Source organism: Pan paniscus, chromosome 5 (assembly GCF_029289425.2).
Source record: "Pan paniscus chromosome 5, NHGRI_mPanPan1-v2.0_pri, whole genome shotgun sequence".
NCBI classification, from domain to species: domain Eukaryota; kingdom Metazoa; phylum Chordata; class Mammalia; order Primates; family Hominidae; genus Pan; species Pan paniscus.
In genome coordinates, this window is record NC_073254.2 from 136,937,231 (window position 1) to 136,949,806 (window position 12,576).

At 37.4% G+C, this 12,576-nt stretch overlaps 1 protein-coding gene across 1 annotated transcript in view; it reads left to right on the plus strand.

Annotated features, from left to right (window-relative positions):
* Positions 1 to 9,408, plus strand: part of RFX6 (regulatory factor X6) — a 54,929-nt gene extending 45,521 nt beyond the window's left edge. The window contains exons 14-19 of the mRNA XM_003827580.6: positions 339 to 456; positions 1,904 to 2,026; positions 2,687 to 2,893; positions 4,261 to 4,773; positions 6,005 to 6,217; positions 8,582 to 9,408. Coding sequence (XP_003827628.3) covers positions 339 to 456; positions 1,904 to 2,026; positions 2,687 to 2,893; positions 4,261 to 4,773; positions 6,005 to 6,217; positions 8,582 to 8,757 — 1,350 coding nt within the window. The 3' untranslated portion in view covers positions 8,758 to 9,408. The remainder of the gene's footprint in view (positions 1 to 338; positions 457 to 1,903; positions 2,027 to 2,686; positions 2,894 to 4,260; positions 4,774 to 6,004; positions 6,218 to 8,581) is intronic.
* Positions 9,409 to 12,576: the final 3,168 nt, after the last annotated feature.

Below are 12,576 nucleotides of genomic sequence, written 5' to 3' on the forward strand. Positions count from 1 at the left end.
AAAAATATATAGCCCTTCCTTCACACCTCACCTTCTGTTCTTTTTAAAGCTCTGTCAAAGAAAAATTAAAAGATAAAAATATTTTGAAAATTATTTCATTTTGTTGTCTAATTCTATTAGGAAACAAAGCCATATTGAATAAAGACTTATTACCCTTAAAACATCAGCAAAGACAGGCTAACATTAAATTCCCTGGACAGATAGTTTTATTTGATGAAATAAATGCCATGCCATCTGTCCATTTGTTAGACAGTCTATTTACTTCTTGATCTAACACAGGATGCATGTAGTACTGAGAGGACAGATTTTATAGTTTCATTTTGTTCCTTTATTTTTAGACCAGCAAACAAAATGGAAGGTCATTAAAGAAGAGAGCTCAAGACTTTCTGTTAAAGTGGAGTTTTTTTGGTGCTCGAGTAATGCATAATCTCACCTTGAACAATGCATCCAGTTTTGGTAACATATGTGCATTATAAAACTGTTCTTACATGAATTATATAATTTGTTCCTCAGTCACAGTTCCTGTCAATTTTTAAAATGTTACATCATCACTTCTTAAACTGTATCTGAATATGGAGCTATGAGAAAATGGTATTTATGAGCCTGGGTTTTGGAGTCAGACCATAAGCAGGATTAAATCCTAACAATGATTGTCTCTGGCTATGGGCCAATCTGCTCATTGAAGAAGGGGAAGAATATTCTCTTCGATGGGTTGTATAGGTACTTTGGTGAGATGATGTATATAAAAACAAATTGCCTAGCACTCAGGAAATGCTTAATGCATAGCAGCTATTATCATTACATTCCATCAGTGCTTGGATAAATTTTCTTTGTTAAACAAATGATAATTAAGACATTATTTTCCAAAGTTATTATTCATTGCAATATGGCAAATTTCTGCAGCTTTTCTGAGCACCCATATAGCTGCACTCCAGGAATCAAAAAACAGCTTAGAAGACACGGTCTCATGTTTCTGACCCATCTTTCCTGTTCTATATGACTTGGGAGACAAATAGGGTTACGTTAGCTTTTTATAAAATTGAATGCCTTCTTTTTCCTTAGAATTCCTGAGACTCCTATTTTATAGTTATAATGTTAAACTCATGAGTAGTAACTCTGCATTTGGTAGCTGCATTTCAGGAAATCTTCACATTATGAAAGAGATTACAATTAACTAAATTGTTTTTATTTAATGTTCTATAGAATTAAATAAAATCAGTGAATTTGTATTGAAGAATAAACAAAACACATTGTCTATTATTTGAAATAGACTTCTATATTTAAAGTTTTATAAAATATACAGCATTGAAGCCTGGCCTTACTACGAAAAATACTTTTGTTGGAAAATCTATTGAATAGTTAAAAGAAGTTTTAGTTTTCCAGAACATATTTCACTTGAAAATTACTCTTTTAGTTTTTGCCAAATCTAAGAATATTTTGTTTCAGGCTAGAAAGACATCTCTTTACTTGCCTTTTTTCAGACCATGTTGGCCATTGTCTAATTATTTAGTACAAAGTAAACAGAAATAGAGCAGAGTAGAGCTCATTCTCCCCAAGTTGAAGCTTATCACACACACTCCAATGTGTGCCCTCTTAAAGCATAAAGCATGTCTCACTTTCATCCGTATTTTCCTTTGATGTAATTAGTGGCCAAAGAGCTGGCAGGACAGTACACACAGTGAGCAGGGCAGGCAATACACAGAAAGATTAGAGATCCAAGTTAAGCATGTTGGTCTTAGCAGGTCATTTAAAGTCCAACAAGTATTTGTTTATTTCAGTTGCTCCTTGTAAAGTGTTGCGAGATGGTCACAAAGATAACTGACTTCTCTTTCCCTTTCCTTCTCTTTCTCTCCCCTTTTTACATTTCACACTGTCCTCTCCTCATTCTCCATCCATAAACAAGGTTCTTTTCATTTGATTCGAATGCTTCTTGATGAATACATTCTCCTGGCCATGGAGACCCAGTTTAATAATGACAAAGAGCAGGAGTTACAGAATTTATTGGACAAGTATATGAAGAATTCAGGTAACTTAAAATAACTGTTTTGTTTTGCATATTTCTTTGTTTTAATCTTAAGTTCAAGAATTTATAAGTTCAGATATTAAGTGGGTTTATCATAATCTCAGAGTTTTTCTCCAAACATGTCATTACTAATTCTCACCATACAGTCACACTATTGGAGCACTACTTTTCTTTCACTCATTGCTATGTAGTCAAAAGTACTTTACTGGAAACTCTGAAGTATACAAAATTGGTGATCTTAATTTCTGGGAATTAAGGTGAAGTTGGAGAAATGACTATAATACAAAAAATAACTGTAATTCAAGACACATGTGGTATACTACATATGTAAGTGGTGTAAAAATAAGTTCTATAGGAGTTTAGAGAAGGAAGGAAACACATCTATTCAGGATAGGGCAACTTGCATTTTGAAGACTTCACTCCAAACTGGATTATTTAGTGCTCCTTATCTACATCCACATCCGCAAATATGCAGCTAAAAAAAACCTAGCATCACTGTCAAGAGCAAAGGTCTGCCAACCTCACTTCCCATGGGAAACATTGCTTAGTAGTTTCCAGATTAAATACTCAGCAATGAAACATTTTCATTTTCTTTTACTTGGGTTTATCTACGAGGAATGTGAGAAAAAATCTCAAATTTCCCATTTTAAAAACTCTTTCCAGATGCGAGTAAAGCTGCTTTCACTGCTTCTCCGAGTTCATGCTTTCTGGCCAACCGTAATAAAGGGAGCATGGTTTCCAGCGACGCTGTGAAGAATGAAAGCCATGTGGAGACAACCTATCTCCCTCTGCCATCCAGTCAACCTGGAGGCCTAGGCCCTGCTCTGCACCAGTTCCCTGCTGGGAACACAGACAACATGCCGCTCACAGGTACGCTAAAGAGAACTGCTTAGGCTCCAGCACATCTCAGAGAAGCCTGTTGCTTCATTTTTCTTAAAACTCATAACTTCCAGTCCAGGAATTCCAACAATAAAAAAGGATGACCTTAACTGAGTTTTAATAAAGATTTATAATATTTTTGTGATTTTCAGCAATGGTAATAATACTGTTATTAACACAGGTATCATGTCTTGACACACTCCATAAATTATATTAGAAGTATGAATAATTAGTTAATTTAGTGGAAGAAATAATTAGATGAGGTATACATAAAATTCTTAAGATGCTTTGAAGATCAAAAAAATGGGTTGCGTATTTCTGGATTTTGAGGAGACTTTATTTCTCCTTCCTTAAAAAGTAGTTTCGGGCTGGGTATGGTGGGTCATGCCTGTAATCTCAGCATTTTGGGAGGCCGAGGCGAGCAGATCACCTGAGGTCAGGAGTTTGAGACCAGCCTGCCCAACATGGCAAAACCCCGTCTCTACTAAACATACAAAAAATTAGCCGGGCTTGGTGGCAGGCGCCTGTACTCTCTCTTGAACCCAGGAGGCGGACCTTGCAGTGAGCTGAGATCAGGCCATTGCACTCCAGCTGGGTGATGAGAGTGAAGCTCCATATCAAAAAAGCAAACAAACAAACAAAAAAACTGGATTCGGCCATTTTAGGATAATTGTTACAATAATTCTCCCTTTTGGTCTAAGGTTCTCTTTGTGTCAACATGAATATTTGGTGGCTTGAACTAGCTACTCGGGAATATTTTAAATCTGCTTATTGCCTTGTGTCTTTTTTGAAATCTTTTTATATACATTACTTCATTTGATATACAGAATTTTAAACCTAGAAGAGCCTTATAGTTCAGGGGTCCATTTCTACCAACGGAACATTGGCGGCCCAGAGAGTTGGTGGCATTCATAAATCACATTACTTATAAGAGGTGTTTGCATGACATTTTGAATTGACTGCTTTGAAGCCATGGCCATTTTGACATTAGTGACTTTTTCTTTTTACCCTAAAAATCAAACAGTTTAACAATCAGCTAATTTTTTAATTATGGGGAAATATGAGCAGCAGACACCCATGTCCTCCCCATGCTACCTGTGGAGAAACCATGAAGCCATCGCAGACTTTCCTCTGTAGTCACCAAATCCACGTCTCCACTGTTGTGATATATACATGTGTTGTGATTATATTTTTTAAATTCTGGATTTTTGGTGCTTTTCAGTTTAGTTATTTTTGGAGGGCAGGAATGAAGCAAGCTGGAAAACAATACATTAATAAATCTTTTGAATATTTTTTAAAGATGTGAGCTCATCTACTTTAATATGACACTAAAGGAATGTTCTGGTGATTTTTTCCAGGTCAAATGGAGCTTTCACAGAATGCTGGTCATCTGATGACACCACCCATTTCTCCAGCCATGGCAAGCCGAGGAAGTGTCATTAACCAAGGACCAATGGCAGGGAGGCCCCCAAGTGTGGGCCCAGTACTGTCAGCTCCATCACACTGCTCCACATACCCAGAGCCCATTTATCCCACTCTCCCTCAAGCCAATCATGACTTTTATAGCACCAGCTCTAACTACCAGACTGTGTTTAGGGCACAGCCCCACTCCACATCAGGACTCTATCCTCATCACACCGAGCATGGTCGATGCATGGCTTGGACTGAACAGCAGCTTTCAAGAGACTTCTTCAGTGGCAGCTGTGCGGGGTCTCCATATAACTCCCGGCCACCGTCTAGCTATGGCCCATCCCTGCAAGCCCAGGATTCACACAATATGCAGTTTTTAAATACAGGAAGCTTCAATTTCTTGAGCAACACAGGAGCTGCCAGCTGCCAAGGAGCAACACTGCCTCCTAATTCACCAAATGGTATTGATATTTAAAAGAATTTTTCTTGGTTTTTGAGATGGCAATGAGGCAAAATCAGACATTGCGTTCCACCTCTGCTGACTAGCATGTCCTTTCATTTAAGGCTTCCAAAGATCATGGAATCTTAGACATTTGGAGCTGATTTCTGTCACATACATATATATTTCCTAATTTTTGTGGCTTTCCTAAAGTTGCCCTTCTTCCTTTTTTTTTTTTTTTTTTTTTTTTTTTTGAGACAGGGTCTTATGCTGTAGCCCAGGCTGGAGTGCTTGGCAGGATCATGATTCACTGCAGCCTCAAACCCCTAGCTCAAGCAATCCTCCTATCTCAGCTTCCCAAGTAGCTGGGACTACAGGCATGCATCACCATCCCTGTCTATATTTTAAATTTTTTCTAGAGACAAAGTCTCGCTATGTTTGCCCAGGCTGGTTTCAAACTACCAACTTTAAGCAATCCTCTCTCCTTGGCTTCCCAAAATGCTGAGGTGCCTCCCAAAGGTGTGAGCCACCACCCCCGGCCTACAGCTGTCCTCCTAAATACCGCATATGTTAAAAAAAAAAAAAAAAAGATAGTTAAATCATATGTTTGAGACCTACCTTAATAGCCCCAAAGAAGAATGTTCTGTCTTTTGAAAACATTTTTAGTGGATAATATTTCTTCCTGATAACTAAAAGCAGATTTTAAAGATTGGGACCAAAACAGACCAATAAAAATAGGAAGTTAAGGGAATTAGAGAGACCTGTGACCTTGAGTCACCAAAATAGGCTTTGTGTGTAGGCTTCTTTGGTGTCTTTCTCCTAAGTGTAGGCCAGTCTTTGTCTTCCCTAAACATGCATCTATACATGAAAGTAGTATTTTTGTGACAGGTGATAGTGCTTTTTTTTCTTCAAAGGTAGATCTTGTTAATTTAGATAAGGGAAATCTGACAGAAGTGTAATCTGGTCTTAAAGTTAATACAATTCTTATGTCTTAAATTATGTATTATGCTATAATTATTGTATTAAATTATGTATGATGCTACAATTCTTATGTGTTAAAAAACACAAAAAACAGCACAGTAAACCTTATCCATGTACAAGCACAAATCCAGTTCTGTAGCATGTATAGATACACATGTAATACTTACAGTTTGATATCTTTAGGACGTCACCTCATTACTTTGTCACCTTTTTCCTTCCTGAAAGTTCTTTGTAGTAAGTTAACAGCAAATTCTCAACATTTTCTGTTACAGGATACTATGGAAGCAACATAAACTACCCAGAGTCTCACAGGCTCGGATCAATGGTGAATCAGCACGTTTCTGTCATCAGCAGCATTCGTTCACTGCCCCCCTACAGTGACATCCACGATCCACTTAACATTTTAGATGACAGTGGTAGAAAACAGACCAGCTCGTTTTACACAGACACATCATCTCCAGTTGCATGTCGAACTCCAGTCCTAGGTAAATTATTTTAGTAGTTCTTGAAAACATTTTAAGAAGTTGTTAACCTCAGGTATGCAACATTACTTGAGGGAGATATGCTGAGGTGAACTGAGCAAGCATGTTTCCACGGTTGATTTATTACCTTGGATCTAAAGTTATATTTTTTGTATCTGACTACACAGTTAGTAACAGTTTTTCATTTCTTATTCTGTATATCTCTATTATGCAACCTACTGCTAGATCTGTTACTTTTTACAAAAAAAATAGCTGGTATCTATTAAGTATGCAAAAGATTAATATGACCTGTCAAATGCAGTCTAAAACTGTAAGTTTTAAAAGGGCAGTACTAATATCCTTTTCTCACTCTTGATTAGTGTTGGACCCAGTTGTAGTGCCAAGAGATATCTTTAGGCCTCATGATCTCCATCAGTATCCAAAAATCACTCCAAGATTTAAAAAAACTGGTGTCCTGTGATGGGTGCTACTAGCATTTTCTCATTCTTATGTAAAATGTGATTCAACACCTCTGTAGAAAATGTTGCCATTTTTATTGCTCTCTAACATATCATGTAAGTAAAAATAAGAAAAACGTGTGCTTGCCGTGAAGCCTCCTGGAATCTTCTTCCAACCAGGTTACATTTCTTAATCCTCATCTATGAAGAAATTCTGCAATAATAATTAGTATGTTATTAGTAATAACACAGATTTAGTCACTATAGATTTAGTTTCTAAAAATACTAATAAGATTTCACAGGGCAAGTATATATTCACTAAGTATCAAAGCAGAGTGTTAATATTTATATGAGATGGTTAAAGTCTTCCAATGAGATTGATTTCAGACTAGCATAAGTAGAGGGCATTGACACGCAACCAGAGCATAAGGGAAAATGAAATCAATTTCATCTCTCCTCACTCAGTGTACCTTCCCAATAATTCAATAGGAAGTACTCCTTCTCTTCCTGTCACTGTCACACATGCTCCCTGAGCAGAATCTAGCAGCTCATCTTCTGCTATCTGCAAATGGTCATTGCTTCTAGGTTACTCTAATGAAGCAGAAAATTCCACTTCAGGAAGTTTTCTCACCATGAGACTAAAATGTACTGTGTTGCTACTGTTACTATTAGTTCTGTTTACTTGAAGAGATAGTGGAAGCTTTGACGAAACATAGGTTAAGAGTAGGGTGGAGTCTAAGCTTTAGTTTATCAGAGCTGGCTTACAAGTAGATTACAAAGTGTGCTGCAGGGTAAAATGAGGGGATAGAATAAGTGGATAAGTAGTGCAAGGAGAATTGAGTTCAACTATTTCTTAAGTATAAAGCCTGGTTCTTAGACAGAGAGCATGTCATGTCAGCAATAAGAAGGCAGCAACCATATATGAGGGAAATACAGGGCTAGTGAGCCAGTTAATGAATTTTATTGAGAACCGACTAGGAGCCAGACCCCATTCTAGATGTGAGGATATGGTGGTGATCAGGCCATAGTTCTTGCCTGTAAGAAGTTTACATTCTAGTAGAGGGACAGTAAGGCAATAAATACATGAGCAAATGCATTAAAAAGATAATGTCAAGTACTCTGAACCTGATTAAATAGAGTAAAATGACAGATAGTAAAGGAGGAGCTGCTTTCGGTAGGACAGCTGAGAAAGGAATCCTGAGGCAGAAACATTTGAGTTGAAAGCTGAGTGATGAGAAGGAGGCAAAGATGTGAAGATCTGAGGGAGGAGTTCCAGGCAGAAGAAACAGTGAATGCAGAACCGCTGAAATCAGAATAAGTAAGTTTGAAAAAATCAATGGGCCGAGAGCAGGCCAGTGTGTCTTAAGCATGTTGAATGAAGGAGAGAGTAGAGCAAAATAAATAAAAAATCAGGGGCCCATCTACATAGGGTAAGATGCTTGGTTCATGTTCCAAGGGTATCGGAAGCCACTATGGCATTTGAGACGAGTGAAAGTTTGATCTAGTCTTCAGCAATATCATTCTGGCTGCTCTCGGGAAGGTGAGTGGGTGAGACAAAGGTGGAGATCATGGGACCAGTCAGGAGGCTGCTGTGTTGGTCCAGGAGAGAAAAGACGGTGGTTTGAACTACAACTGTGAAAGTGCAGATGGAAAGAGGAGGTTGATTGGGGGATATATTTTGGTGGTAGCACTTAAGTTGAAATGGAGTTTTCTTTGTGAAATATGTAGAGGAAATAATTTCTGGGAGACTAGAAAAGTGGGAACAAATGGAAGAAAAGATGATTGCTCTGGTAAACCATACAGGCTCAAATTTAGAATAGGTGTGTGTGCTAAGTGCAAAAATAAATACAGGGTATTAAAATGAGAGGCATTTGCAGAGAAAAGAAAATGTCAATCAATTTTCAATTGCTGATTATATTTTCCCTTACAGCTTCCAGTTTGCAAACCCCAATTCCTTCTTCCTCATCCCAATGTATGTATGGAACTTCCAACCAGTATCCAGCTCAAGAAACCCTGGACTCCCATGGAACAAGCAGTAGAGAAATGGTGTCCTCTTTACCACCTATCAACACTGTGTTCATGGGAACAGCAGCTGGAGGCACTTAAACCACCAATGTGGGAGGGGGTGCTAAAACTTTAAAAAAAATCTCTACTGTGCAAATATCATTATTCACTCAGACTTCCATAAGAGTAAAGAAAAATGAATATGCAGTGGCTGACATTGTTTTAAAGTCACTGGTACTATGGACAACTCCATAGTGAATGGAGATACTTGCAGAGTTTGTCATGCACACTAAGAGTTTAAAATGTGAGCCATTATTAATCATAGTTTCAAAATTATCAAATAAAACCAGTGAAGATCTGAAGATGCAAACATTTCAACTATGAAGATTTACATTTCACTTTCTAATTTATTAAACATCTGTGTGCCTTTTTATCTTTGGTTTCTTTTAAAAAGTATATTTAATGCCTTTACAATACCTTTAATTTATTAGGATCTCAGAATCATTGTTTACTATCCCTTATTTGACAAAAAGTCAAATGTGTATGTTCTACCTCCAACGGAAATGTTTACAAGGTCAAGACTTAATTCAATTCCGCCAAGACCAAAGTTGCTTGACTTCAATTCCTGTGCATTAGTGTGATGATTTCTGTCACATAGCAGCATTCCGATTCTGTGTAACTGAATGGAGATAAGTGCTTTCCCCTCTTTATTTAAAAAAGATTAAAAGGAATAAAAGAAATAATGTATGGAAATATTTTTAAAGGCTTGGTGCTCTTGGGGCTGGTACTGTTTCTGAAGAATGCTGGGGATTTACTCTTTAATCTCAGCTCCTTTGGAAATGAGATTAAGGAGTCAAGTAGTTTGGTTAAACACTATAATTTAAAAACATTTGCATATCATATCCATGCCTATACATATAAAGAAATTGTGAATTGTAGACTATTTGAACCTTTTCAGATTTAGAAGCAGTCTTTTACCAAGTACTTTCTTATACATTGAAAGTAAATGAGTGTTCAGGGATTAGCTAGATGCAAAGCCTAATTCAGAAGTGAAGGAATCATTACATATAAATTAATACAATTTGATAACACTATCTATCTTTCTACCTCTGTTTCCTTTTGTTTTCCATATGTCTTCACTGAAAGGTCTGTTGTAAAGTTCCTGGCCTGTGGTAGGAGACTTCCATAAACTTTACAGGCTTCTCCTATAGTCTTATGACAAGCCTCATATTATTTGTATTAAGGATTAGGTTACACTATAAACCCCAGGTACATCATAAAAGGATCTATAAGCCCCAGATACTCATTATACATCATGATGGAATTTGGTAAAACAAACTGTGGAATTTTTTTCAGCAAGCAATAAACAATTATCTGTGGACCTGTCAGAGTATTGCTACCATTTGCTTAGTTGTATGTTCAACAGTATGCAGTTTATAATTTAATTAATTGAACAGAAAAAGATTATAGCAGTAACAAATCACGAAGCATAGCAAATGTTCTATTCTTTGATCTAGAAATATTGTAGAAATACAGAGGAGAAAATTAATAAAGACTTGGAATTAAGTAGTAAACAAAACAGCTTTAAAAAGCGTTTGGCCATAAGTCTGGAAAGTTAACCAAAATTTTAATGTATACTAATTAAATACATGTTCAGCCTCTATGTGTCAGACACTTCATTATATAACAACATGGAAGATACAAAGATGGGAAAGACACTGTCATACCTTATACAATTTTGTGTAACAATGAAGGGGTAATGTGATAGAAAATAGAAGCTCCTAGAGGATTTTTGAGTAGAAAAGCAACGTGGGGAAAGTGATGATGTTTAGGGAATATCTAACACTAGTTGGAGAGAGGGGCTGAATTGGATAGCGGAGAAATTAGTCTGAAAAGGGGGCTATTTGGAGGTTGTTTCTCTCATCTAGATGTCCAGTGGATAAACACAGAGAATACTTGGAAGCAGAGGGAATGAGATCAGGGAGAGAGAAAGAAGCATCATTTCAAAAGAATGTATTTAAGGATTTTCTCTAACCCTGTTTGCAAAGGATTTCCCTACCCTATTTGTAAAGCATTGCAGTGTAAATAATTTGCCATATATTGATGCCCTTTTTGTAAATGAGAGAAAATGACCCAGAGCAGGGAGAAGCTTACAAGACATGTGAACAGCATCTCTGGGTCTCATTTGCACCTGGCTGATAACAAGGTGCTCAATCTTGACGTCAAGAGACAGATGACTAACTTGCTCTTTTTGCCAGGCAGTGGGACTTGAGTTTATCTCTGTTAAATGCATAACAGTGTTTCTCCATGCAGGCACTATTGGCTTTCAGGCAGGTCAGTTCTTTTATCTCACTGTTCTGCATATTGCACAAGATTTATATCCCTGGCTCTCAAACACTAAATCTCAATAGAACTCCCTTTCCCAGTCACTGTGACAACCAAAAACACCTCACATTTTTTCAAATGCCTCTGGAGAGGCAGTGCTAGTTCTCCATGAATTAAAGGTGACAACATCTTTAATTTTACCTAGAAGGAGCATGAGACAATATAATACCTCTCTGCCTTTCAGTTACACTCATCATTTAAAAATGGTTTCCTTCATGGATCTAAGCCTGGGTGCTCAAGGCATTTTCTGATATTCTTGTTAATTTTAATAGGTTAAAGGATCTTGCCTAGCATTTTAGTGTTTCTGTTTCCAAAAGCAAGTATATTATCCCTCAAGTAGTTTTTAGAAGTTGTGAAGTATCAATTATAAAGTGGCCTGTTTCAGCTAATGCTTATGTGAAATGCAAAATTAAGGTTAGAAATCAGAATTCAAAAAATGCTTGCTTTACAATTCAATTATTTTATTTTCTTTTTCAATTTTTTAACTTTTTGTAGAGATGGGGGTCTCTCTATGTTACCCAGATGGGTCCTGAACTTCTGGGCTCAAGTGATCCTCCTGCCTCACAAAGTGCTGGGATTACAGGCCTAACCCACCGTACCAGACCTACAACTCAGTCCTCGAGTAGTATTTTTCAAATGTTATGTTACGGTGTGGTGGCTGCTATAGATAAAAGACCTATTGACAAATGAATGCTCCAATTAACTCAGTAGATTTTTTTTTTTTTAGATGGGGTCTCACTGTCTCCCAGCTCGAGTGCAGTGGGTGATCACAGCTCACTGCAACCTAGGCTTTCGAGGCTCAAGTGATCCTCCCAAAACTCCTGAGTTCAAGTGACCCCCTGCCTCAGCCTCCTGAAGTTCTGGGATTACAGGAATGAGCCACTTCAATCCTGGCTTCAGTAAATTCTTAATAGAATTTAGAGACCAAGAACCTGTTTTACAACAACTTAAAACCCAGCTATGTCATTAACATAGAATCACATATTACAATGGACCTGGTTTATTTTCCTCTCTGCAGGTAGTGTTGCACTAAGAAAAATTAGAACTCTCATCAGTTATATGTTCCCAAGCATGCTTTCAGGTCAGAATATTTTAACAAAAATTTAAGCTAAATTCCCATTATAGTTGTGATGTAAAAGCCTTTCTCTTTGTTCCCCTTTCAAAGAAGAATCCAGGAGACCCTCGAGGTCTAACATGCCCAGAGCCTATTTTGGAAATGGAGGGGGGATGATTATCACAACGCCGAAACAGGGAAGGCACACTGGCATTTAGTGCCAGGACCGTGCATGTGAATGTCCTGCAATGTGTGGGTCAGATTTGCACAATGAGGAATTGTCTTACTTCAAAAGCCAATAATGCTTCTATAAGGAAATGAAGGCAGACCAGTAGGCTATGAGGTGGTTGCCACAAAACTTTGCCCAATCATGACGCTTCATATTATCTAACATCTAACTAATCCAATCAGATAATCTCAGATGCTGGTGAGGTTGCAGAGAAATAGCAACACTTTTATATTGTTGGGAAATTAGTTCGACC